The sequence below is a fragment of the Rhamphochromis longiceps genome, linkage group LG7, assembly GCF_057381845.1.
Source record: "Rhamphochromis longiceps isolate RC_006_pf linkage group LG7, R_longiceps_female_GT1.1, whole genome shotgun sequence".
Classification (NCBI taxonomy): Eukaryota; Metazoa; Chordata; class Actinopteri; order Cichliformes; family Cichlidae; genus Rhamphochromis; species Rhamphochromis longiceps.
This window is the reverse complement of record NC_140563.1, coordinates 60512985-60537205: the sequence shown is the minus strand read 5'-3', so window position 1 is coordinate 60537205 and position 24221 is coordinate 60512985. Positions and strand designations below refer to the sequence as shown.

General features: G+C 42.0%; 1 protein-coding gene and 1 long non-coding RNA gene across 3 annotated transcripts in view; both read right to left on the bottom strand.

Annotated features, from left to right (window-relative positions):
• Nucleotides 1–1989: 1989 nt before the first annotated feature.
• ca5a (carbonic anhydrase 5a) overlaps nucleotides 1990–24221 on the bottom strand; it is a 31351-nt gene continuing 9119 nt past the window's right edge. For both annotated transcript variants that reach the window (XM_085414667.1, XM_085414668.1), the window contains exons 3-8: nucleotides 22882–23079; nucleotides 21847–21965; nucleotides 8400–8495; nucleotides 8171–8233; nucleotides 6660–6818; nucleotides 1990–5564 (exon numbers count right to left, since the gene is read on the bottom strand). In XM_085414667.1, coding sequence (XP_085270793.1) covers nucleotides 5394–5564; nucleotides 6660–6818; nucleotides 8171–8233; nucleotides 8400–8495; nucleotides 21847–21965; nucleotides 22882–23079 — 806 coding nt within the window. In that variant the 3' untranslated portion in view covers nucleotides 1990–5393. The remainder of the gene's footprint in view (nucleotides 5565–6659; nucleotides 6819–8170; nucleotides 8234–8399; nucleotides 8496–21846; nucleotides 21966–22881; nucleotides 23080–24221) is intronic.
• Nucleotides 6199–6651, bottom strand: LOC146666552 (uncharacterized). Its single transcript, XR_014912781.1, has 2 exons — nucleotides 6507–6651; nucleotides 6199–6405 (listed from the first exon to the last, which is right to left on the bottom strand). It is a non-coding gene; the product is annotated as an uncharacterized LOC146666552 (long non-coding RNA).

Here is a 24221-nt window from a genome sequence, read left to right as displayed (position 1 = left end):
GTGACTTGTTGACCTAAAACAATTCCCCTCGAGCAAAGATGAAGATGAGGTCTCGTCTTTGTTTCATCTCCCATCTTCACTGACGGCCATTAAACAAGTCACTATGGTGCAAACCAAACCTGCCTTTGTTACAAGTTTCATTTAAAACTATCTCAGAGTGGACGGCAAAAGAGGCATTTTTAAAAGTTGATGAATATTTTAAGACAGCGTCTCACCTGTTTAATGCTTCTTCCTTTTTCTTGATTTGGGGCATTTCTTTCATTAGAGCATCCCAAAAAACACAGAACTAACCACAACGTTGAATGTACAACCCACTATGAGAAATTCAAAACTACCTTGTCGTCACATCGTGTCAAACTGGACTACAAATGCAAGATTGTGGAAGCTGGTTCTGTCCAAGTTTTCTGATATTGTCAGTTCAGCATGCCCTGTTATCCTCTACACACACACATATATATATATATCCTGTATATAATCGTTGTTGTATATGCTTTGAAGTCTAAAATTAGTCACATTCATTGAGCAGGTTTGAAATCTTTTGGTCATTCATCCACTTCAAAGACACGTGCACGCTTATAGTACACACACGCAAACATATTGTACAGTTCAAAGCAGAGGGGTGTCCAGTCAGTCTGTCCACATTCATACAATCGTGGGAAGCCTGCAGACCAGTAAACACAATAAACACCCCCAGAGGTCGCCTTCAATCGCCTCTCCTTAGGCTCGACTCAGGTGGAGAAGCTGAGCACACCCTCCCACGGTAGCCGTGTAGAAAAGAGGATAAACAATCCATCCCCAGGACCCCAGGCGACTGGGTGGGGGCCAGCAAACATCCCCTCTCTGTGTCATGAGGGTTTCAAAGGCAGCTTGAGGCAGTTAGAAGTGGTTTTCATATCTCAAACATGTTTCTGCCCTGGTTCCTCAGTGTTTTAGGAAAGAGGTGTGTTTTTAAGGAACAATGGGGGTTGTTTAAATTTGCTGAAAAGACTGGAGCTGTAAATACAAAGAGTCTCCAGTTTCCAGAGACGTTTCTTCCTAATGCACTGAATGAAATCACTTTTTTATTAAAGCAATTAAAAATTAGAACCAGCACTACAAAGATTGTGTGGATGAGCTGCATCAGAGATGGGGTCTAGCAGACAGTTTCCTGCTACTGCTACTTGTCAACTAAAGTAACCGGGCTCCTAATTCTAAGCCTCAAAAAATTAAAGTGGTTTATTTAAAAAAAAAAAAAAAAACTTTTCAGTTTTTTGGATCATGCTGTAAACAAGCCCATTTCAGTGCTGAAGTTAGACATTTTGTAGGAAGCGACTCATTTATGGAGTCAGTCTCAAATGGGCATTTGAGGGATTGCACTTTTTGAACAATTCAGCTGAATTTCGTTTATACTGAGAGATTGCTGCTTGTGAACCTCCTGTGACTTTGACGGGCTGTTTAGTATGCAGCTGACTTAAGAAAAACAAATAAAATCATAAAATAAGATAATAATAATAATAATAATACAAAGATAGCACAGGAAGCATTTTTACATCACATGATACTTTATTATTTTGCCAGTGTCCGGCAGCCTCGCCTCTGTCAGTGCGCCCCAGGGTGGCTGTGGCTACAATGTAGCTTGCCATCACCAGTGTGTGAATGTGTGTGTGAATGGGTGGATGACTGGATATGTAAAGCGCTTTGGGGTCCTTAGGGACTAGTAAAGCGCTATATAAAATACAGGCCATTTACCATTATTTTACATCATTTATTAACATCAGTCTAACTACAATCATGTTTCCATCGATGTTGGGTGGTTTTCAATATCGCCACCTGAGGATCAGGAGGGTCTTCCAACATGCACTGCTGGATGGCCTAGCAGGGCCCTGCAGGGCAGGAATGTGGGCTACACACTCAACAAATAAACAGCTAAAATATGCACTGCATACAGTGTACACATCATACACCTGCTAAAACATCACAGTGAGCCACAGAAGACTAGGAAAGATGAAGTAAAGATGCAAAATATTTTTTAATAAAGTACAGTAGGACCTGTAGTATCTCCATGATTAGAAAAGCAGGCAATGATATGGATTAAAACACAAAAAAATGGAAGACTTTATATTCTATTAGATTTCATTGATGCAAAAATATATATAATATTTAGCAGTCAATCAAGAAAAGCACCAAAAACAGATTTCTAGCGCCTCATACTTTGATAGATCAATCCATTTAAATAATCAGTCTGCACTGACTGTGAGCATTGTAATATGTTAATATTAACAGCACTGCAATTTTTTTTAAAAAGGCATAAGAAAGTAACAACATGAGTAAAAAGCCATGAAAAACCACAGCAGATGATGGTGCACAATTCAAATACATGAATAAAATACAGCTGTACACGATGAAGGCAGCACTGGGTCCCTTGTCTCCCGTGTTAGTACAATACACTGAACAAAGAAGAAGAAAAAAACCCCAAGCACACCACCATATCAAATTCCACTTCAACTTCACGCTAAAATCTTTTCTGCCTTCTGCGGGCCCCTCACTGTTTATCTAGCCAGTCTGCAGCCGTCACAACAATTAACATCACCCAGTGCACATCGCATCTTTTCAATACATGTCCACTGAAGTCCAGTCGCTGTGCAGCTTCGTGCTCTGCTTCGACTGGGGGGCCAACGGATGACCCGCGGGGGAGATGGAGCAGGGCGTTTAAGAATCACGTGAGCCTCGGTGACAGGAGGAGGGCAAGTTTGGATAGTTGCATTGTTACAGAGGGATCATTAAGACAGCCATGACCTCTCACCCCACTTCAGTGCAACTGTATGCCATTGGAGAAAACCTTTGCACACAGATGACGTTAGAAGTGGCCAGATATGGTGCGATGTTCCAGTTTGCAGTCCTGAAATAAGACCAATCTCAGAGCCAGACAGGTCTCTGCATGCATGTCTCCTTCTATCGTTCCATCAGTACCCTCCTCCTCTCTCAACTTTACCTCAAACTTCCTTTTAGCTTTCTGACGTTGCTGCACAGTCCAATTTCGAGCACTGCAGCTGCTGGACATGAGCCAAAGCATGACAACTGCTAAACCTTTCTAGATGATGTAACATTGCATTAAAATCGTTCCCGATTTCAAAACCTTTGTGTCCCTGCACTGGATCTGCATATCATTTTAATTTATTCTAGTTTACATCTTTAAAGGGAAACTACTATGCTTTTTTTCTTCATATTCTGTCATATAATTATGCTAAAATGATGGTGCACTGTGAGACAAAAAACAGGCTTATCGCTGCTCTAAATGGCAGATATTTTTGCCTGTACAATGTCACAGGTGACAAAGCACTCTGGCACACAGCTCTCTGTGAGTGCAGAATCCCCACCCACCTGTTGTTTATGAACAGCAGCCAATCAGAAGAAAGAAATTCATCCTGAACCATGAATTAACCAAAGCTACTCAAGTAGAGACCAAGAATAAAAATATGTCGATGGAAACAAGCATAATAGGTCCCCTCTGGATAGGTTACAGGTGAAACTCAAATAGTGGAATCCTTGTATATAAAAATAAAAACATGCTGCAACATTAGAGGTAATTTATCCTCCTGTGACCTATCCAAGTACATCCTGCAAAAGGTCTTTAGCTTTAAAACATCAATCGTAATAATAATAATAATAATAATGATGATGTGGATTCTACATTACATTTTATGCTAAATATAACTGTAACTTTAAACCCCTTCCAATCCAAAAACAGCAGACTGATTTGTTCTATCACATTAGTGCGATTAATCTTCTGTTAAAACACAACAACTGCACCACAGAGACTAATAAAGACAGCAGCTTCCTCCCAATTACAACTCGATTCATTCAAATTACCAGACAGGTGTACTATGAAGCAAGTTCAACATAGTCAGGCTTTCTTTGTGTTGGCTGGTTCAACAAAGCCTCAAACTGTGGTTAATCCAGACTGCTGGCCTGCTTTATTCAGAGGTCAATAAAACCAACAGTGATGTTACCAATAAGTCATAAGCTCAATGCTGAAGAAAACTGTTAATTCTGGGATTTTATATGCAAATACATCTTTAGGTTACCATGACAGCTGCAACTTTAAAGCTTTACACCTGTGCATGCAGGTCTGATGCCGTCCCATACTGTAATGAAGAGAGATCAGTGGAATCAGTTTAGTTTTTGGCCAAGCCAAAATGAGCTGAACTGATAACTGACTCTGCTGCAGACCAGGTTACGAGTTCACCATAAGTAGGTATAGAGCGCAAACAGAGCTTCCTTTGTAACACTGAAAACTGACTCTTCACTTCTTAGTACACCTGTCTGGGAAGTAAGAGGTGAGCATCGCAGTAAATAGCAGCTGAGCCTCCACCATTTCTGAGAGTGACCACCAACCACTGTACCCGAGCTATATCTTGGGGGAACAGATACTTTCCATCCTGAGAGGGGTGAGGGTGAAGCTGCCAAAAGCAGTGAGCCACACAGAGAACATTTAAAGGCACGGCGGTTATAGTGTCTAATGGAGATCACTGTGAGCCAGAGTAACTGGGTGCACCAGTGTGACACAGGTACATGCACTCTGGGTCAATCAGGATGCGTGTATGTGCTATAGTAACCAGGCATGATTGTGCGTATTACACAGGTTCTATGTAGAAGAACCAAAGCTTAGAGTCAGCTTTCAGACTCTTTAAATTATAGGATGTCCGAATAAAACAAAGATGTATAAAGTATAATATATAAATGACTCTTTATAGGCTACGACACTAAAGGTTTAAAGTGTGTAGATGGAAAAAAACAAAACAGTAAATCTTACAACTTTAAGAATGAAAAAAGTGACATTGTGGTACAAGTGGTAAAACACTGATGATTTTAGATATGTTGAGTATTTTACTGGGGAGGCACGTTCCCCCTGACGGTTTGGTAAAATCTCCAGGGCATTGTGTTGTAAACTTACAGTAGCTCCTGCCTCCTTATAAGGATAAAAACATCACAGCGAGGAGATCAGAGCACTCTCTGCTGTAGCTGTGACCATGAAGTTTGTACCTGCAGCTCGGTGTGACTCCCTACACACAGCTGTAGCTACAAACTTTACATACAGTAACTGAAAAGACTGTAAATATAGAATAAATACCATTCTTATCAATATTCTTTTTCCCCACAGCAAGCATCCCTTATTGGCTTTTGGTCTGCAACAGTCAAACCAAATTGTAAAAGAAAATAAAAACCGCAACCAATCAGAAACAGTTTGCTTACATCCCCCCTACATTGTGCTACACTCTAAAAACCTGCTTCCAGCATCAGATGTTGATGAGCAACAACATGTTCTGACAGCATGAAGAAAGGAAAACAACAGAAGTGTGGACAGTGGTCACTGTGTGAGTTACTCTAAGAGAAGACAAAAGGGTCTAGCAGCATCAGTGGTTGTGCTTGTCGCCTTCAGTGGATGGCGCCTCCTTCAGGAAGGGATTGAAGGAGGAGCGGACGGCACGGCCCCGGAGAGGCTGCTGCACACGGAAGTTGTTCACCATGCTCTTCTGCATATCCTCCTCGGCTGAGGTGAAAAGAAGGCTCCGGAAGACAGCCAACTATAGGGCAAGAGAGTCAGCGGTAGACAGCAGAGATTTATATCAAACTTCTTCAAAAGATAATATCTTTAGTTTCTGGGTAATTTCAATGAACTGGGAATCCTGAAGCTGAAATGTTGCTGTGCTGGTTTTTATGGGTGTGGGTGAAAATAAACACACCTTCACATAAACCTCAACTGTCATCGGAAACCACTACTGAAAGTTACCTTGAAAGAACAGTTGTTCCCAAAACACAACAGCACATATCCAAAGGTTGGTGTGCAACTCAACTTAAAGTTGCACCAGTGATTCGTGCCCACCATGGGGCAGCAATAACTCTCATACAGCCATTTTCCACTAGTACCTGCTCGGGTCAGCTTGACTTATCTTAGTTTTTAGGGTTTCCCATTAGGTGGTATGTACTTTTTTAGTACCTGCTCGGCTGGAATTCCAATCGATCTGAGATGATCTGAAAATGTGACATCAAGAGACTGCATGCCACCGATTGGCTAGTCAGTGGCATCATGAATCATTAGAGCATCTCACTCACAAAAATCAAAAACCTGGCAACGAGGGAAACAGCTACACAAAGAAGCACTACTTTGGCAGCAGGTATGCCATTGCCTCAACGTCCTCCACTGTTGTGGTGTTAGTGTTGCATACAAATGACAGGACGTTTGGCCACAATGTTGTTATAACAACCTCAGACTCTATTGTAATGCCAAACATCCCAAACTGAGCCATGTTGAGTTGGCTGAGTAGGTACTAGTGGAAAAGGATTAATAGTAGTCATGGATAGCACGTTAGCAACCAGTTCTACACATTTGGAACAGTGCTTATCCTCAATTTTGATCCCCAACCACTCAAACATGTGTTAATACAGTGTTCATTTACATCTCTGCCCTTATTTGTCTGTATTTGGTCTTAGGATGGACCACATCCTAAGATGTTAAACCTTTTAACATCTTAGGATTTTAACAGAGGAAGGTTTAACAGAGGAAGAAGGATTGAAAAAAAGAAAACAGACACCACCAATCACACTGCACATGAAACGTCGACCCATTGTTAACATTCTTTACTTTTTTGTGTTGTGATTCTTAAAAACATCGTTCTTACCTGCTCATGGCTGACTTCTATGTGCTGTTTCATAATCATCCAGGTAACAGACTCTGTCAGAGGAGGCGTGGTCAGAGAGCCGTGGTACGTCCAGTAGTCATCTGTGTTGGTGGGCAACAGACAGCCGGGGTCGAACCGGTTAAACGCTACTACACTGTTCTGCAGAAGACCAAAGAAACAAATATTCAGTTAAAGCTTGTGGACTTTGCATGATTCACACTTCAAACTGATCCTTAGTTCTGCCTGAAACAAGCCGTTTTAGCTCCTCTCCCTGTGAGTCAACATTTTTCTGCGTACGTCTCAAGTTCACAGCTTCCACTCACAGCCGTGTTGATATTAGCATCCGCAAGTGTAACAGTACAAGTATATTACAGAAAATACACAACAGCAGACTGGATGCACTCTGTGGAAAATTGTAAAATATTTAAAATCATTAAATGTTGACTATAATATAAATATATTTAAAATTTGTTTGGTATGTGTTACACAACATCTGTTATTTAGCACACACTTCTTATTATATTGTTGAACCAACATTCATATCAGACCTTATTAGTGATAAGCTGTGAATTAGTAGTGATAAAAAACAAGGGGAAAATACAATCTGCAGTGAGTCACCTTCAAAAACTACAAGCAACAGTGTAAAGGAAATATAATCATATCTCAGGACAGGTCTATAATGACAGATCAACATGTTAAAATCAAGGGAAAAACTATATCACACCACCACCACCATTAGCAGCTTGAACTGTTAACACCACGCATTGTGGACCACGGATTCGTCTTATTATCACCAAATTCTGACTTGACAATCTGATGTGGGAGCAGAAATCATGATCTGTCAGGACAGTCTGTCGTCGTTTCAAGATGAAAACTGTCTAGGTGTGGTAAATGTGTGCCCAATATAGTCTTGGTTTCCTGTTCTAAGTTAATAGAGTACAGAGTGCTGATGCAACCGCCCGCTTTTGCACGCCACCCTCTACAGCTTTCCAACCACAGAACTGTAGTTTATTGAGTGTTTGTAATTTTCTGCTACACTCTCTGAACTAGACTGTTGTTCGTGGAAAAAAAGCAGACCAGAAAAAGCATATCACCAATAATCAATAATTTCTGCACCAATAATCAATCCAAGGTTAAAAGCACTAAGCTCTTTTGCTTCCTCCCTGTTGTTTCTTGCCTGCATTCTTTTCATATAGCGAGCTGCCTACATATGCTACATTTATTAATGCACAGAGCTAGTGTAATTTACCTCATCTTCAGGTCCTTGGATGCAGTGAATACACAGCTACTGATTCAGTTTGACTTCAGTTCTTTTGACTACTTGGTGAAAAAAAAAAATGAAATTCTCTGTGTGAAAGAAAGCCTGAACCACTAGAGGGCACCACCTCCCTATAAACTGACAGGTACAGAATTGTTGGTCTGTGATGCTCTTTGTCAAAGGTAAATACACTTTCTCATTAAAGCAGAGAAAAAACACAACAGGTATACACACATATGTGTGTGTGACTAACCTTGTGTCTGATTGCAGGCAGAGCGTCCACCAGTTTCTGCAGCCCCTCGTGTCTCTTTCCCACCTATGCAAAGATTAGACCATAATCTGGATTATCGTCACTCACAAATCAGCTGGACGGCTGTTACCATTCTCTCACATAAACACACTGCTGAACGCAAATCAAAAGTAACCCAAAACATATGATTTTGGTCATTGTTTAAGGACTTGAAAGACAGTGTGTGATGTACCTTCAGAAAAACTCCAATAACCGCCAGCCCGTTATCCTCCATCACTGCCTCCTCAAACAGACTGTACTTGTCAGAGTTCCAGTGGACCAAGTGGAGCTAAAGCGGCACACAAAGCAAAGACATGAGTTTGTCTGTATGTGACCCAAACTGTAACAGCTATAATCTTTGTTTTCCTGTTAAATCCTTCCTGCCTTCTTATATTTTTATTTGACTTAGTGTAAAAATTACAGCTTTATTAATTGTATTAAAATATGACACAAAGATCCCATGAAGCTGTGACTCATAACTGCAACTTGATGCTCTGCGCGCGCACACGCACACAGTCACTGGAGTGGAGCTTCTTACATAAGTGTGCGTGAATGTAACGGAACAACATGAAAATAGATGTTCTATATACAGGACAAATGTACGAGTCTGTAAACTCAGATGCTGACAGACAAATTCGGACTCGAACCTCAAAGTGTTTGAGGTTCGAGTCCGAATTTGGCGATATAAAAAGAATTAGAGAAACACAGCTGGATGAAAGAACCACAGTTGTATGGCTTAAACAATGTAACCAGTTTTGCACAACGCTTAAACATTTGAAGAACAAACAATTCGAACAGGGTACATGAGTACATATAAAAGGACCACAAACTAAGGCAATATTTGCGCTGTTTCAACAGCACACTGTTGTTTTTTCCATTACTCCTCTCTGTTAACCTTAAGAACTAAAAACTGACTTATACTGAAGGATATTACATGTAAGATTACAAATAGTAAGCATAAAATACCTGCATGACTAATCTCAGTTTTAGCTATGGGCAGTTGGAATTGTTACAAATATGTTTTTTTTAAATACTTTTCCATTAAATCTACGTTCTAGTTACATCGTAAGCACAAAACCCTCTGAAAACCTGCAATGTGGCCTACCCTAACCCAACACGCACTTCCCCTGGAAATACAACGACACGTCCTGCAGCTATCGTGACGGGCCTGTGCAGTACTGCCAATGTCTCTGATGCATTTGCAGATACGTTTTTCACAGTTTTTCAATCAAAAAAGAAAAAAAAAATCATAATATTTATCACCTCAATGTAAGGACAAACAAATGTCAGGTAGTTGTGGGAACTATTAATGTCAGGAAACATATGAAACGGAAAAACCTGTGGGACAAATATGTTCATCACCAAAAGTTAAAAAATAAAGTAAACTGAGCAAACAAAGAATGAGGACCCAGGAGGGGAACAAAGTCCCAGGTTTAAATTTGTTTCCCCCATGGAAAGCACCACATAACAAAGAAACATGAGCACAAGATAACTGACAACATGTAAAAGTAGATTACGTCGTAGGCATGAATCTTCCAAAGTTTTATTGCAGAAGTTTAAATGAGCTGTTCCACTGTCCACCTTTTAACAAGTGTCAGAGGTACAGACCCACAGACGCTCAGACTAAGAGGACCACCGTGACGCTCAGGTGTGCAGACAACTGCTAACTCAGAGCATGACAACAGGAAAAAAAAATTAAATTTAGACCCAAGAAAAACCTGCAAGGGTTTAGTTGAAAATCGTTATTTTACTCAGGAAAAAATGTCAGAGACTTCATCTTAGTCGCATCTTTTCTTATTGGCCACATGCCACTGCGAGGAGGCTTGTTTCTCTGTTTGTGTGTGTTGTATTAGCTATTAAACATGTGGGTTGAGCTTTAGTTATAACATTCTTGTGTACTACACTGAGAGGAATGCACTGAATGAGCAGCCTAACAACCTGAAAATAAACTGTACCTCTAATGAGCAACTCCACTTGTCTCTGAAAGGATACATTTACATTTAAACTGAGTGATTGCATTTTGTTTAAAGGAACATGAATTTTACAGGTTGGTGTCAATGTAAGAGCCTTAGGAGCATCCATTGTAGTTATAAAAAGTATTTTGCCGCTTACAAATAAACCTGGTCAGCTTTTTTTTCAGATTCTGTGAGAAATCTACATCATAACTTACGACTCCCCCATGCCGTCAGAGATGGAGGCTTTGGAACCAAGGACTGATAACAGGCAGGATAGTCCTTCTCCTCTTTAGGAACAAATTTTCCAGACCTTTAAAGACAGTTTATCACCTTTATTACGAGACATGTTCATTGAGTCATTGGTTTCAAAATGTCTTCCCCTAACGCTTCGACAAGCGACCATCTCACTCCTATTGAAGCCAAATAAGGATCCATTAGAGTGTACATCATATCGTCCTATATCACTCTTAAATGTAGATTTTAAAATACTGTCAAAAACACTTGCTCTCAGGCTAGAGAAATATCTACCATTGTTAATTTCTCCAGATGAGACAGGTTTTGTGAAGGGTAGGCATGGTTTTTTCAACCTGCGCAGGTTTTTAAACATATTACACACCAAGTCAACTACAACCCCTGAAATTGCCTTATTACTCGATGCTGAGAAGGCATTTGACCGGGTGGAGTGGGATTATCTGTTTTATACTCTACATAAATTTGGATTTGGCCCTAATTTCATTTCATGGATTCAGTTACCTTACTCCTCACCTATGGCACGTGTTAGAACAAATTCGTTATTCTCTTATTTCCCACTTCTCCGTGGTACGAGACAAGGTTGTCCCTTATCCCCTCTTCTTTTTGCATTATCAATTATCAATTGAACCACTGGCAATTAAACTGCGAGCTGACAGTTGCATTAAGGGCATCTTCAAAGGTGACCAGGAGCACAAAATATCCTTATATGCTGACGACCTCCTGCTGTATATGTCAGAGCCTTTATGCTCTCTTCCCCGTGCTCTTGCCATTTTTGAATGTTTTGGTAATATTTCAGGTTACAAGTTGAACCTGCATAAAAGTGAACTTCTCTGTGTCAACTCTATAGCCAGAAAGATTTCATTTTCAGATTTTCAATTTAACGTTAAATCAGGGTATGTGACCTATCTGGGGGTTAAGGTTACCCACAAAGATCTTTATGAAAGAAACTTTGTCCCGCTGCTTAAAAATACTGAGACAGATCTTCAGAGATGGAACAATTTACCACTGTCATTAACTGGCCGCATCAATTCTATCAAAATGAACATACTACCCAAGTTCCTTTATTTATTTCAATGTATCCCATGCTACTTACCCAATAAGTATTTTATAACACTGAATAAGCATATCTCTGCATTTATTTGGAATGGCAAAAGTCCACGAATTCGTAAAGATTTCATGCAGAGGACTAGGCCACTGGGTGGATTAGCCTTGCCAAACTTTCAGTCTTATTATTGGGCAGCAAATATTCGTAATATGCTGTACTGGATGAGTAATGTTACTACAGAGACTCCAGCTTGGCTCCAAATTGAGTCAATCAATTGTGGCAAAGTTTGCCTATCAGCTTTGTTGAGTTCAGCTCTCCCATTAGAACTATACACCTATAAACGTAACCCTTTGTTGTATGACTCGCTCAGAATCTGGGTGCAATGTAGGAAAAGGTTGGGGTTACACTTAATGTCAATTAAAGCACCTACCTGCTCAAATCATATGTTCCCACCCTCCATGATGGATTCTGCCTTTAAAACATGGGAAAGTAATGGCCTTAGAAATATCAAAGACCTTTTTGTAGATGGGATTTTTGCCTCATTCACGCAGCTCCTGAAGCAGTTTAATGTTCCTCGGCAAAAATTTTTCCGCTATTTACAAGTTCGTCACTTTGTAAAGAGTCGATTTCCTTCATTTCCGGAACTACCTGAGGAAACTTCTTTGGATAAAATTATTAATATAAACGTTCATAAGAGAGGGGCGATTAAAGAAATCTATGCTATACTATTAGATCTTCAATCTCCTTCTCTCTTCATCCTTAAAGCACAGTGGGAGAAAGACCTTGGGATGACTATAACAGATGAGCTCTGGCAATCTTTTCTCCGGAGGGTACACTCTTCTTCGATATGTGCCAGGCATGGGCTCCTTCAATTTAAGGTCCTACACCGATTACATATCTCCAAGGAAAAGTTAGCCAAGTTCTATCCAGGAGCTGACCCTCTGTGTAACAGATGTAAAGCAGAAACAGGTTCGCTCCTTCATACCTTTTGGACATGCCCCAATCTTCATAACTATTGGGTGTCTATATTTAGCACTCTGTCAGAGATGTATAACGTTAAATATGATCCTTCTGCTCTAACGGCTATCTTTGGGGTGATACCTCAAGACATCACTTTGCCAAAATGCTATTCGAATTCTATTGCCTTTGCTTCACTTATCGCAAGGCGCCTTATACTTTTAAGATGGAAGCAGGAAGCTCCTCCCACACATGAACAGTGGCTTGCAGAGCTCATGAGGTTTTTACATTTAGAAAAGATGAGATATACACTGGCAGGTTCAACCACCAAATTTCTTAAGGCATGGCAGCCATTCCTGATGTACATGGAAACATTTAAAATGACCACCTTATCATGACCGGATGCCATATCTCTATATCACTATCATAGTTAACTGTACACTGAATGTCCCTTATACATTTTATTTTTATATTTGTTTGTTGTTGTTTATTTGTTTTTTGTTGTTTTGTAGGGGTTTCTTTGGTTTGTTTGTTTTTTCCTTTTCTATTTCTGTTATCTTTTGGGGTATTGTAAATACTGAACAGCATACTACTGTATGCTCAATGTTTTTTTGTTAACATGCTGCTGTGACTGAAAATAAAATTTATAAAAAGAAAAAAAAGAAACAAATTTTCCAAAAAGCATTTCATAGTTTGATTTGTCTGATCAAACAACAGTTTTCCTCTTTGCCTCAGTCCATTTTAAATTAGATTTGTCCCAAACAAGACAAGCATTTCCAGATCATGCTCATATATGGATTCTTCTTTGCATGATAGAGCTTTAACCTGTGGATAACAAGGAATCTGAAAATTGTACATTTCCTCAGTTCAAACACATGATATATTGTTCTATTAGAGATGGCACGATACCACTTTTTTATGTCCGATACGATACCGATATCATAAATTTGGATATCTGCCGATACCGATATGAATCCGATATACCGTATTTTCACGACCATAAGGCGCACTTAAAAGTCTTAGATTTTCTTCAAAAAGTACGGCGCGCCCTATAGCGCAGCGCGCCCTGTGTGTTGTAAGGAGGACGTAGTAGAGAACACCATGAGAACGCTAAAGGGTGAAGTGTGGGCGTTGATCGTATATACCGGACAATCGCACATACCTGCATAAAAGGACAGATATGTGCATTATGTGGAACATCGTTGTTTTAACAACCCTGAAAATGGCAAAGAGACATGCTTATGAAGCACAGTTTAAACTGAAGGCCATCAGCTATGCGGAGGAACATGGAAATCGAGCAGGGGCGAGAGAATTTAAGATTAACGAATGGATGGTTCACAAATGGAGGAAGCTAGAAAACAAGCTCCGGCAGGTCAAGAAAACGCAGCTGAGTTTCCGCGGACATAAGGCGAGGTGGCCCGAGTTGGAGGAAAGACTCGAGCGGTGGATCATCGAGCAAAGAACGAGCGGGAGAAGCGTTTCGACGGTCACCATTCGGCTAAAAGCAGTTTCACTAGCTGAAGAGATGAACATTGAACATTTCCTTTTTTTTTTTTTTTTTTATTTCTTTTTTTTTTTTCCATTTGATTCACCTTTTATTGTTTATTTTATTTTCACTTACTGAATACGGGACAGACTTGACTGGGGGAAAGAAGGGGAGAAAGAAAGAGGGAAAGAGAAACAGCTGAGAAGAGGGACGGGGGAGAAGGGCAAAAGACAAAAACCAACAGAACGGGCAGAGAAAAAAAAAATGCATATATCAATCACCTGGATCACCTGCTGAGAAAGAAAAAAGAAAGCAAGCAGAAGAGAACAAGAGTAATAGAATAAACAACATCACAATGATATATGGGAATATGACAGTAAATACTAAATGTTAAACATTATTGTGCAGCACATAAGATCAACAGAACACAGTGTGCTTTGAGGTAGGAGCCAAAAAGGGTGTAGTTTGTGGGTGTGATCACCCGTGTGTACACCTGTGAGCATGGACGCGCTTGTTTTTTGTTTTTTTAAAAGGTTCCTTCATGTAATAATCTGCTAGAGGGTGTGGGGGGGCCACAGCCCCGTCCTCCAGGGCGTGAAGCAGGTGTGGAGGAGATCAAAACTCCAGACATCCAGAGGCCCCCAGAACACAAGAGACCAAGGAAGACCAACAGAGGGGCAGCTGCGCCACTGTCCCGTAAAGAGCTGAGGAGAGTCCCAGATGAGGGCTCACTCAGCAGCCGCGGAGCAGAAGCCAGGGGGAGTTGCAGTGACGCGCCCGTGAGCTCTGCCGGCAGCCAGCTGCGCCTGAGTGACCGAGCCCCAGGCCGAGAGGCCGGGGGCACCCCACCTCCGAAGTGGCCCGAGCGAGCCCCAGGCTCCAGGCCCCGATAAGCGGCCGCCAAGGAGTGAGCCGGTGTGTACCTGGACGCCCATCCCCGGACACAAAGAACCACCAACGCACCGATGTCTGAGGGGGTCCGCCACTGGCAGGGGAAGTGGTGGTAGGGGGAGATAGGCCTCCAAACCTTGGAGGGCCTGAGATGTCCCCAGAGAGGTGGCGCCTGACACCCAACCTGACATATAGACACAGACATACAAGCACACATAGATACAAACATCCATTCCCACCCTCATGCTCTCATATGCACTTACTCCACACTCAACCAACGTGGAGACAGACATAAAGAGACGTTGTACACACGATCACACTCCCCAAGCGTACTCTACAAACCGGGTCTAGGTGCCCCCGCCCCTGGAGGGGGGAACTGCACCCAGACCCAGGTGGTGTTTCCCTTTTCCCTGCGGTGGGGGGAGGCAGACCGCCCCGACTCCGCAGCAGCAGGAAGGCTCCACACTCCAGACCGCAGTCGGACGGCCAACTCCTCCTCCTAGTCCTAGCCCCCCTGCTCCAGCAGGTCGCAGAGAACGGGGGTGAGAGAAGACTCCAAACCTCCCTCCACCCGCTCATTGTAATGTTGATGCATGTGTGTTCTAAGGTGCATTTAAAACCCAGGAGGGCATGGAGCTACCTGCCAGAGAGCAGCAGGTAAGCGCATGGTCCCTCCTGCTAGCCCTCAATGTCTACGTGTATTTAAAATTGAGAGGTGGGCAACGATGCCAGGGGTGGGGTGTACACCCTGATGGTACTTTGGACTCCGTGTATCGTGCCCACCCCCAAGATCCTATATGTATGTGTAATGAGAGTGTGAGTAATGTGAATGTCTAAGTTGTGGGATAAAATTGAGGCAGAGGCAGCCAGAAGGGGACAGAGGGGGGGGTAGCCTCCTCTGCACCCTGGTGACATACCCCTACTCCAAGGCCCTGCATGTGTGGGTGGTTGTGGTGGAGCGGGAAGAGGGAGGCAGCTGGAGATGGGGAGGGAAGGAAGGGAGGGGCAAGTGACCCCTCCCTGGGGCCAGCTCCCCCGCTGACCCCAGTAGGCACCCCCATACTCCGCGACCCGCCAGGGAAAGGGGGCCCAGGCCCATCCAGACCGGGCCCAGTGCAGCAGCGCCGCCCGGCCCCACAGAGCCCGGGACAGTCCACCCAACCCCACCACAGAGAAAACTGCACCCACCCCACCATCCACTCATCTTCCAGACTACATAAGACAATAAACACCCAGGCTGAGATCTTCCTCCACCTCTCCTGTATCTCCCCCTCCTGCAGAGGGAGCTCCTGAGGAGAGGAAAGCTCCTGCAAGATGTGACAATCTCCCCCACCAGTTGAAGAGCCCCCCAGGTGGCTCGACGCACCGGCGGCACCCTGCTCCAGGGCTGGGCCCCCATGCACCCACCCGCCCACCACCCCGGCAACACACCAACCAGGACCCAAGCCCCCGAGGCCCGGTCCGGGTCCCAGCCCAGAGACGGAGCGTCCCCAGAACCTCACGCCCATCCCGGACCCACCCAGGGCCAGCCAGGCTACCAGGTCAGTAACCCACGTCCGTCAGCACAGACCCTCCCCTAGCCCCGCTGCACGCAGCCGCGAGGAAACAGTCACCGGAGAGCCAACAGAGCCCCTAACCGGACATGACCGCTACCCCGGGTTGAGCCCCCCAAGGAAGATGCCTCCGGGGAACCCCCCGACGCCCTAAGCCTGTCCCTACCCCCACACCAATCACAACAGTGAAGGCGGGACCAAACTAGGACCCCCCACCCCCACTAGGTGATGGAGCTGATCAAAGGAGCCCAGAGCAATTGATCTGATGTGGTGGCAGAGGCTGTATCAAGACTAATGTAGTCTAATAGATAATTTCTATATTGGTTAGAATTAAGATTATTTTTATTTTTCCAGTTCATGAGGACTGTTTTCTTGGCTATGCATAGGGCAGTGAAAACCATATGGGCGATATTCTTTTCTGAAGTGACATTATCTAAGCTGCCCAACAAACACACTAAGGGGGAAGTTGGAATGTTACATAAGTCTTCACATATCTCGCGCCAAAACTTCTGAACTGGTGGACAGAACCAAAGAGCGTGGATATAATTGTCCGGTGAATTGGTTTGGCAGTGTGAGCAGTTGTTGGTAGACGTAAAGCCCATCTTGAACATCCGATGACCTGTATAGTGCACTCTATGTAATATTTTGTATTGAATTAATTGAAGACTGGGATTTCTAATTAGATGAAAGGTTTTTAAGCAAATCTGAGACCAGAAGTTTAGGTCTAAGTTAACTGATAAATCCGCTTCCCATTTTGCAATAGGAAGTGATATTGATTCATCTGTTTTAGAAAGCATTCTGTATATTTTGGATAGTAATTTGGGGGGTTTAAGAGTAAGAAATTGAACCACACTTGGTGGTGTTTGTAGTTCAACTTGACCCGGTTTAAATTTCTTTTTTACTATGGATTTAATTTGTTGATATTCTAAAAATCTTTTCTTGTTGATCCCATATTGTGTAACTAGTCCGTCAAATGAAATAAATTCTGTTCCTTCTAGTATATGTTCTAAATATTTGATTCCTTTATCACTCCAATCTGAAAAGTTTATCATATTATTGTTTTGTAATATGTCAGGGTTGTTCCAGATAGGTGTACGTTTGCATGGGATTAATGAAGACGCCGTCAATTTTAGAAACTCCCACCATGCTGTCAGAGAAGAGCTGATGTTGATGCTTTTAAAGCATTCATGTCGTTGGATGTTTGAGCTGATAAATGGTAGGTCTGAGATCTCTAGATTATTGCAGAGTGCTTGTTCTACATCTAGCCAAGGTTCATCTAAGAGGGTGTGTTTTAGCCATCCTGAGATAAACTGAAGCCTGTTGGCTAAGAAGTAGTGCTGAAAGTTAGGTAGTTCTAATCCTCCTTTATCCTTGGTCTTTTGTAGTGTTTTTAAGCTTATACGTGGGGGTTTATTTTTCCAAAGGAATTTGGACATACATGAATCTAGAGATCTGAACCAATCTTGTGGCGGTTTAGTTGGGATCATTGAGAATAAATAATTTATTTTTGGTAAGACCATCATTTTTATAGCGGCAACCCTTCCCATGAATGATATGGGTAGACATTTCCATCTAGCCAGATCATCTTCTACCTTCTTTAAAAGTGGGATATGGTTTAATTTAGTTAGATCTGCAAGCTTGGGAGAAACATTAATACCTAAACATTGAACATTTCCAAGGAGGTCCGTCTTGGTGCTTTCGTTTTATGAAACGGTGCCATTTTTCCATCCGGACCAGGACTACGGTAGCGCAGCAACTTCCAGCGGATTATAAGGAAAAGCTGGCCATCTTCCGCTCCTACTGCAGCAAATGCATCGCCGACAAAAACATCCAGCCCAGCCACATCACTAACATGGACGAGGTCCCGCTCACTTTTGACATCCCGGTGAGTCACACTGTGGAGAAGAAGGGGACCAGCACGGTAGCGATACGCACAACGGGGTATGAAAAGTCTTCTTTTGCTGTTGTGCTTGGCTGCCATGCTAATGGACAGAAACTGCCGCCTATGGTGATTTTTAAGCGAAAGACTTTGCCTAAAGAGAAGTTTCCAGCAGGAATCATCATTAAGGCAAATGAAAAGGGCTGGATGGATGAGGAAATGATGAAAGACTGGCTGAGGGAGGTGTATGTAAGGAGACCAGGTGGTTTTTTTCCACGCATCACCATCGCTCTTAATCTGTGACTCTATGCGTGCCCATCTCACAGCCGATGTGAAAAAACTAGTGAAACAAATGAACTGTGAGCTTGCTGTCATTCCGGGAGGCCTGACAAAGGAGCTCCAACCGCTGGACATCGGTGTGAACCGCCCGTTCAAAGTAAGGCTGCGAGCGGCCTGGGAGCGATGGATGACCGATGGAGACCACAGTTTCACCAAGAGTGGAAGGCAGCGCCGGGCGAGTTACGACACAATTTGCCAATGGATTGTAGATGCTTGGGCTAACATGTCTGCTGGCACTGTTGTTCGAGCTTTCGCAAAAGCTGGCATCATTTCCAAGGAGCCGCACGGCACGGAAAGTGACTCTGACAGTGAAGAAAGTGAACCTGGCATGTTTGATGGAGATTTAGCGCAGCTGTTCAATTCAGACACAGAGGATGAGGACTTCGATGGGTTTGATTGATGATAAAAATGTGAGTACCAAACTTTGTTTTGCTCCTGCTTTATTTTTAAATATGCACACTTGTATGCTTGTGTGTTGTTGATGATGACGATTACTGGTAATAGAAATGTGAGTAAGGTACCGAACTCAGGTTTGCTCCCGCTTTATTTTTAAATACGCATACGGTACTTGTATGCGCCCTATAATCTAGTGCGCCTTATGTGTGTGTTAAATACAGTAATGGCACACATAACTGAGACTGCGCCTTTTAGTACAGTGCGTCTTATGGTCGTGAAAATACGGTAGTCTTTTTTAATCAACAAAACTGTTTTTTTTTTTTAAATATCTTGCTGCATTTTCTATAAGTTCATACTCAAGTTTAAAACAACAACTACACTAAAGCTATTCTGTTATACCTATATGCAAAAAAAAATATTTCATAGTTCCGAAATACTGATCAATCTAATAAACTTAAACCTACACCATCCTCCCTATTCTGGTATTTTAAAGAGTACTTAGCGTAAATATTAAGCAACCTAACTAATAGGGTTCCAACTCCCAGCAACAACAAAAATAAATAAATAAAAAATAGGGAACCACCCCTCACGCTCCACCTCATGATGCTTAATCGACGTAATCAACCTTAATTTGATGCAGTGTGAAAGAAAATGCACAGAAATCAATTATTTTTCAAGAAATATTAAATAGATTCAACATCTTTCTTCAACAAAATTGCAGACTGCACAGATGGTACCTTCCCAAAGGAAAAAGTACTATAGCTTACTAGGGTATATATATTAGACTTAATAGTTACTATATACAGTAATTGACTTCTATTCATTTTACATCAAATTAAAACTTTGGGTGTCAGATAATTATTTATTAAAAGCTAGACATTTTAAATGAGAATAAGAAAGAAAAGTATGACTTTGTGCCCCCTTTTCCCTGTTAATGCCCTATCGCCCCCCCTGGCTAAACTTTGATCCGCCCCTGCACAGTTACCAGCCGTCAGCTACGTAGAAAAGGATCCTCGAGTAGAAAGTAATATTAAATACATTCTAACAACAGCTTATCAAGCTTAAACGTGCTGCTGTTGTTCAGCCGCTGGTTTCCTCTTTCTGGTGCAAAGTGGGCCAAAAACAAAGAAGAGAGATGGAGTCCCGACAGAAAAGCCGATCAGCTGATCATTAAGCAGTTTCATGATTGAAGTAGCAGCAAGAAGAGGCAGTCGCTTGTTAAGCTTAACGCAGGAATGCTTTACAAACATTCAGAGATGGACTTACACACTTGCTTTACTTCTCTCGGGGATAACTTTGTCGGAGATGAAATGCCGGGTTGCTAGCGAAGCTCCACATGCTATCCAGACCACCGACAGGTCCCGCATGCCACAGCCGCTCTATCACGTGATGCATACTGCTCCGACGTGCTAACGTTCTGAGGCGAGTTACGGCGTGTTACAAGTTTTGTGAGGTGCTTTCGTGATATTTAATGGATCGGATTACATTTTTTATTTTTCTTCGATATCCGATCCAGTAATTTAGGTCAGTATCGGACCGATACCGATACGTAATATCGGATCGGTCCATCTCTATGTTCTATATTGAATAAAGTAGGGGTTTATAAGATTTTAAAATCCCTCTATTCTGTTTTTAGTTACATTTTAAACAGCGTTCCAACCTTTTTGGAGTTGGGGTTGTAATATTACTTGAGTTGAGTTCAGGCAAGCATCAATACAATAGTGGGTTCAGTGAGGGGTTATGTAAAGATCCAGTGATGCAGAAAGTAATTGCAAATGACTGACAGCGAATTACCCCCCCTCCCCCTCCCCTCTCTCTCAATTACCTGCTTCTTAAGTAATACCTATGTGAGTTTCCATTCAGCGGCTCGTTAAACAATAGCATACAGTGTGCAGTGCTTCTGCACTTAGCATGCTACATTAATCCAGCTGCTGCAAGGTCAGGGCTTTTTAAGCGTCAACAGAGTGTGTGCATAGGGGAACACTGCTGTTACAGGTATGAACACGCTCATGTACTTGGTGGTGTTTTGATCTCAGGTGATGCTAATATTGTGGCTTTTGTTAAAAAAATAAAATCTTGTAAATCCAAAATCTGTAAAAAAAAAAACAACAACAACATCAACAAAACAAACAAAAAACAATCTTATTAAAAAGCATCTAACATCTGAATTTACTGCACTGATGCTGAAGTCCATTCAGTCAGTCACTAATAGATGTGCAACAGACTTTTAATAAGAGAGAACTAAAACAATGCCTTTCAGGCTGAAGTTTTAATGGTAAAGAAGTGGAATAATCTCCACTGGCTCAGTCTCTTCCCCGATGTCAACCAGACGGAGCTGAACATCACTAAAAGCAGAAAGACCCACAAACAACCACTAAAAGCAGCCACAGTGAAGGTTAGCAAAACACCACTAAGGAGGAAAGCCAGTCTTTGGTGACGTCCATGAAAAATAAGCACTTCTGTTATTGTTGTGCGAGTTTATCCTATTAAAATTAAAACCCAGAAAATAAGGAACTGTGCATAAAATAGCTGCATTTTGACATATTATTATTATTGCATATAAATATTAATGTTCAACTTCTTAAATTAAAACCTTAAGAGTTTCCAGGTGAGCCTGTCTTAGTTGTGTAACTGCAACTTGTATATGGTCAGCATAAATTACAAATCCCACAACACATAATCTTGTGCATACTTTCCAAGTAATATATAAATGTTACGAGCTCTTAGATTGACCAGCGACATAATCAAACAACATTAGTGAAAATTAGTGCACATCAGAAGGGGACTTGGATAAATTCATGGTAAAAATGATGGCTGTGAACATTTACGTGACCCCATGTTTTCCATGTGTTTGTGTTGGTGTATGGAGGTGGCAGCACTGCTGTACCTCAGCGGGGAACAGCTTCTTGTCCACGGTGTGCTCTGAGCCCCAGGCGTTGGTCTCACCCCAGTGGAAGTGGAACTGGCAAAGCCTAAATTTGTCTTCCATGGGGCCCCCTTGTAGCGCTGCAACCATAAAGTTCAAGGACATGAAAAATCAGTGCATCAAACATGGATTCGTCCAGAGGAAATAGCTTATGTTTCAAGGAATTTTTAATTACTTGTTTCCTCCTTCAAAGGGTGGAAATTATCAGACAAAGACTGACTGTTCAGAAACAGGTTGTTCAGGGAGTAATACTGACATCAAACATCCAGGAAACATTAAGGTGAGAACGAGGCTATGAAAGAATAATGTTTTATTGTCCTCACAGTATCTGTACACTGACAAGGCCTCTCGTTCTCCAAATACAGCAGCATAAAGGTTTCTGTTGTCAAAAAAATAAAGGCTAAAGTTCTTCACAAAGTGAAGTTTATAAACCTGTTATTGTTCTCGCAGACTAAGCTTTAAAGCTTTTAATACAAAGACTGGCAGCATGTGACACCCTATAAAGTGTATTGTTGTAATCTCACCAAAACATGATTTATATTTAGAATCTTAATGGGTAGTAAAGTTAGTGTTTTGGCACACCCCAGTAATTATACCAAAATGACACTTTAAGGACAGGGTACGTTGCACTTTTAAGGGTCAGCACAAACATACAAGTCACATGACAGCCCACATGGCACCTTTAAGAGCAGTATTGCTTACTGGATTTTCCTACATATTGAGTGCTCTTTAAGGGGGAGTGCAGGAAAAGATAATCCCCTTGTGTAGACCAAAACATACATTCCTACAGCTGAGATTTCCCTTAAATTCTTCCCGATTTAAATGGAAGCTACAGACCTGCTGCCATCTGAGCAGGCAACAAAGAGGAACTTACATGGTACAAACTGTAATCTTACTTTCTAGGTTTCTAGGGAGTAATTACCTGAATAACTTAATGTGTACTGTTTGGAGTATTTTAACTAAATATATACATGCAGATTACAAAAGAGTACTTACTGGACTTGTCTGTAGTGTCATCGTACTCGACCAGAAACGAGTAACCGTTGTTCCAGATTTGTTGGCAAGTATGCGGGTCGTATTTGGTAACCAGAGGCTTCAGCTTTGAATCAAAGATGCTCTTGCGTACGACAATATCAATTGGCGACTGACGATCCCCTCCTGGTACCACGAGGGGTCCCTGCCACATGGGATGCACTGAAGGAGATGAGAAGGAGGAAGAGGAAAATGTAAAAAAAACAAAACACAAGTTAGTGATATTGAAGATTATCGTTTTCCAGTCAGAGTTAAAAATTCTTGACAAAGGGAACAGCAGAAAAGATTACCCAAAAAAACCCTTAAACCTACTTTTCATGTTGCACTCCGCTGCTTCCTGCATTTTTGTAAAATCCATTATTTAAAAAATAATAATAATTAAAAATGCTTCATAAAAAGAAGATTCAAATGGTGACAGTATTAGAAAGACAGGTACAATCCTTCTTCCCCGAGCTCTTAAAAGGAACTGACTGAAAAGTCAGCAAGTAAGCAATCTCACTTCCTTTTAGTCCGCTTACTTTTTTTTCCCTAAAGGAAATTACTAAATAAGAGAGAAGTGGGCCGGCTGTACAGAAAGTGACACGCGGAATGTCTTGGCACGCCCTCAGCTCGCCTCCACAGCAGGAGAACCTGACCAGGACCTCTGGCCAGTCAAACTGCACGCTCAGTCCAACATCTGTCAACAGACCTGACTTCTAATTACTCAAAGCTCTGCTTATTCTCTCTGCCTCCCTATTTAGGTGTTGTGCCTCTGCTATTGAAATACATCCAAAACTATTTTAAAAAGTCTTTTCCTTAGAAAAAGAAAAGGACACACACAGTTTAAAAGACTATTTCACTCATTTATCTGAACCTAGATCAACAAGAAAAAGAACATGCGCAGTTCATAGGGCACAAAGGCAGTTCAGTCTTTTATTTTCCTTATCATTCATTCTCTCCGGAGCATAAGGTTTCCACTGAGAGCCAAGCTCAACAGGTCCGACTGGGACATGACCTTCATCTTCATGGGATTTCAGTGGCTCCTCCTAGGAGAGTCGGCTGCCTGTCTCAGTTATTGCATGAACAATAACTGCTTCCAAAGCCATGCATGCTCTTGCACTGCAATTATCAACTGTGGAGTTTATATGGCCTTGAATCCATAAAAGGGACTCACTTCAGGAGCATATCACAAATCACTTATCCTAATTTAAATCAGGGTGGAGGTACCGAGCAATTGCTCGAGTTTTCCTGGCACAGGACAAGATGTTTATATCTTGCCTTGCAGACATCAGCGAATCTGCCAAGCTCGCATTTCATTTCCCATA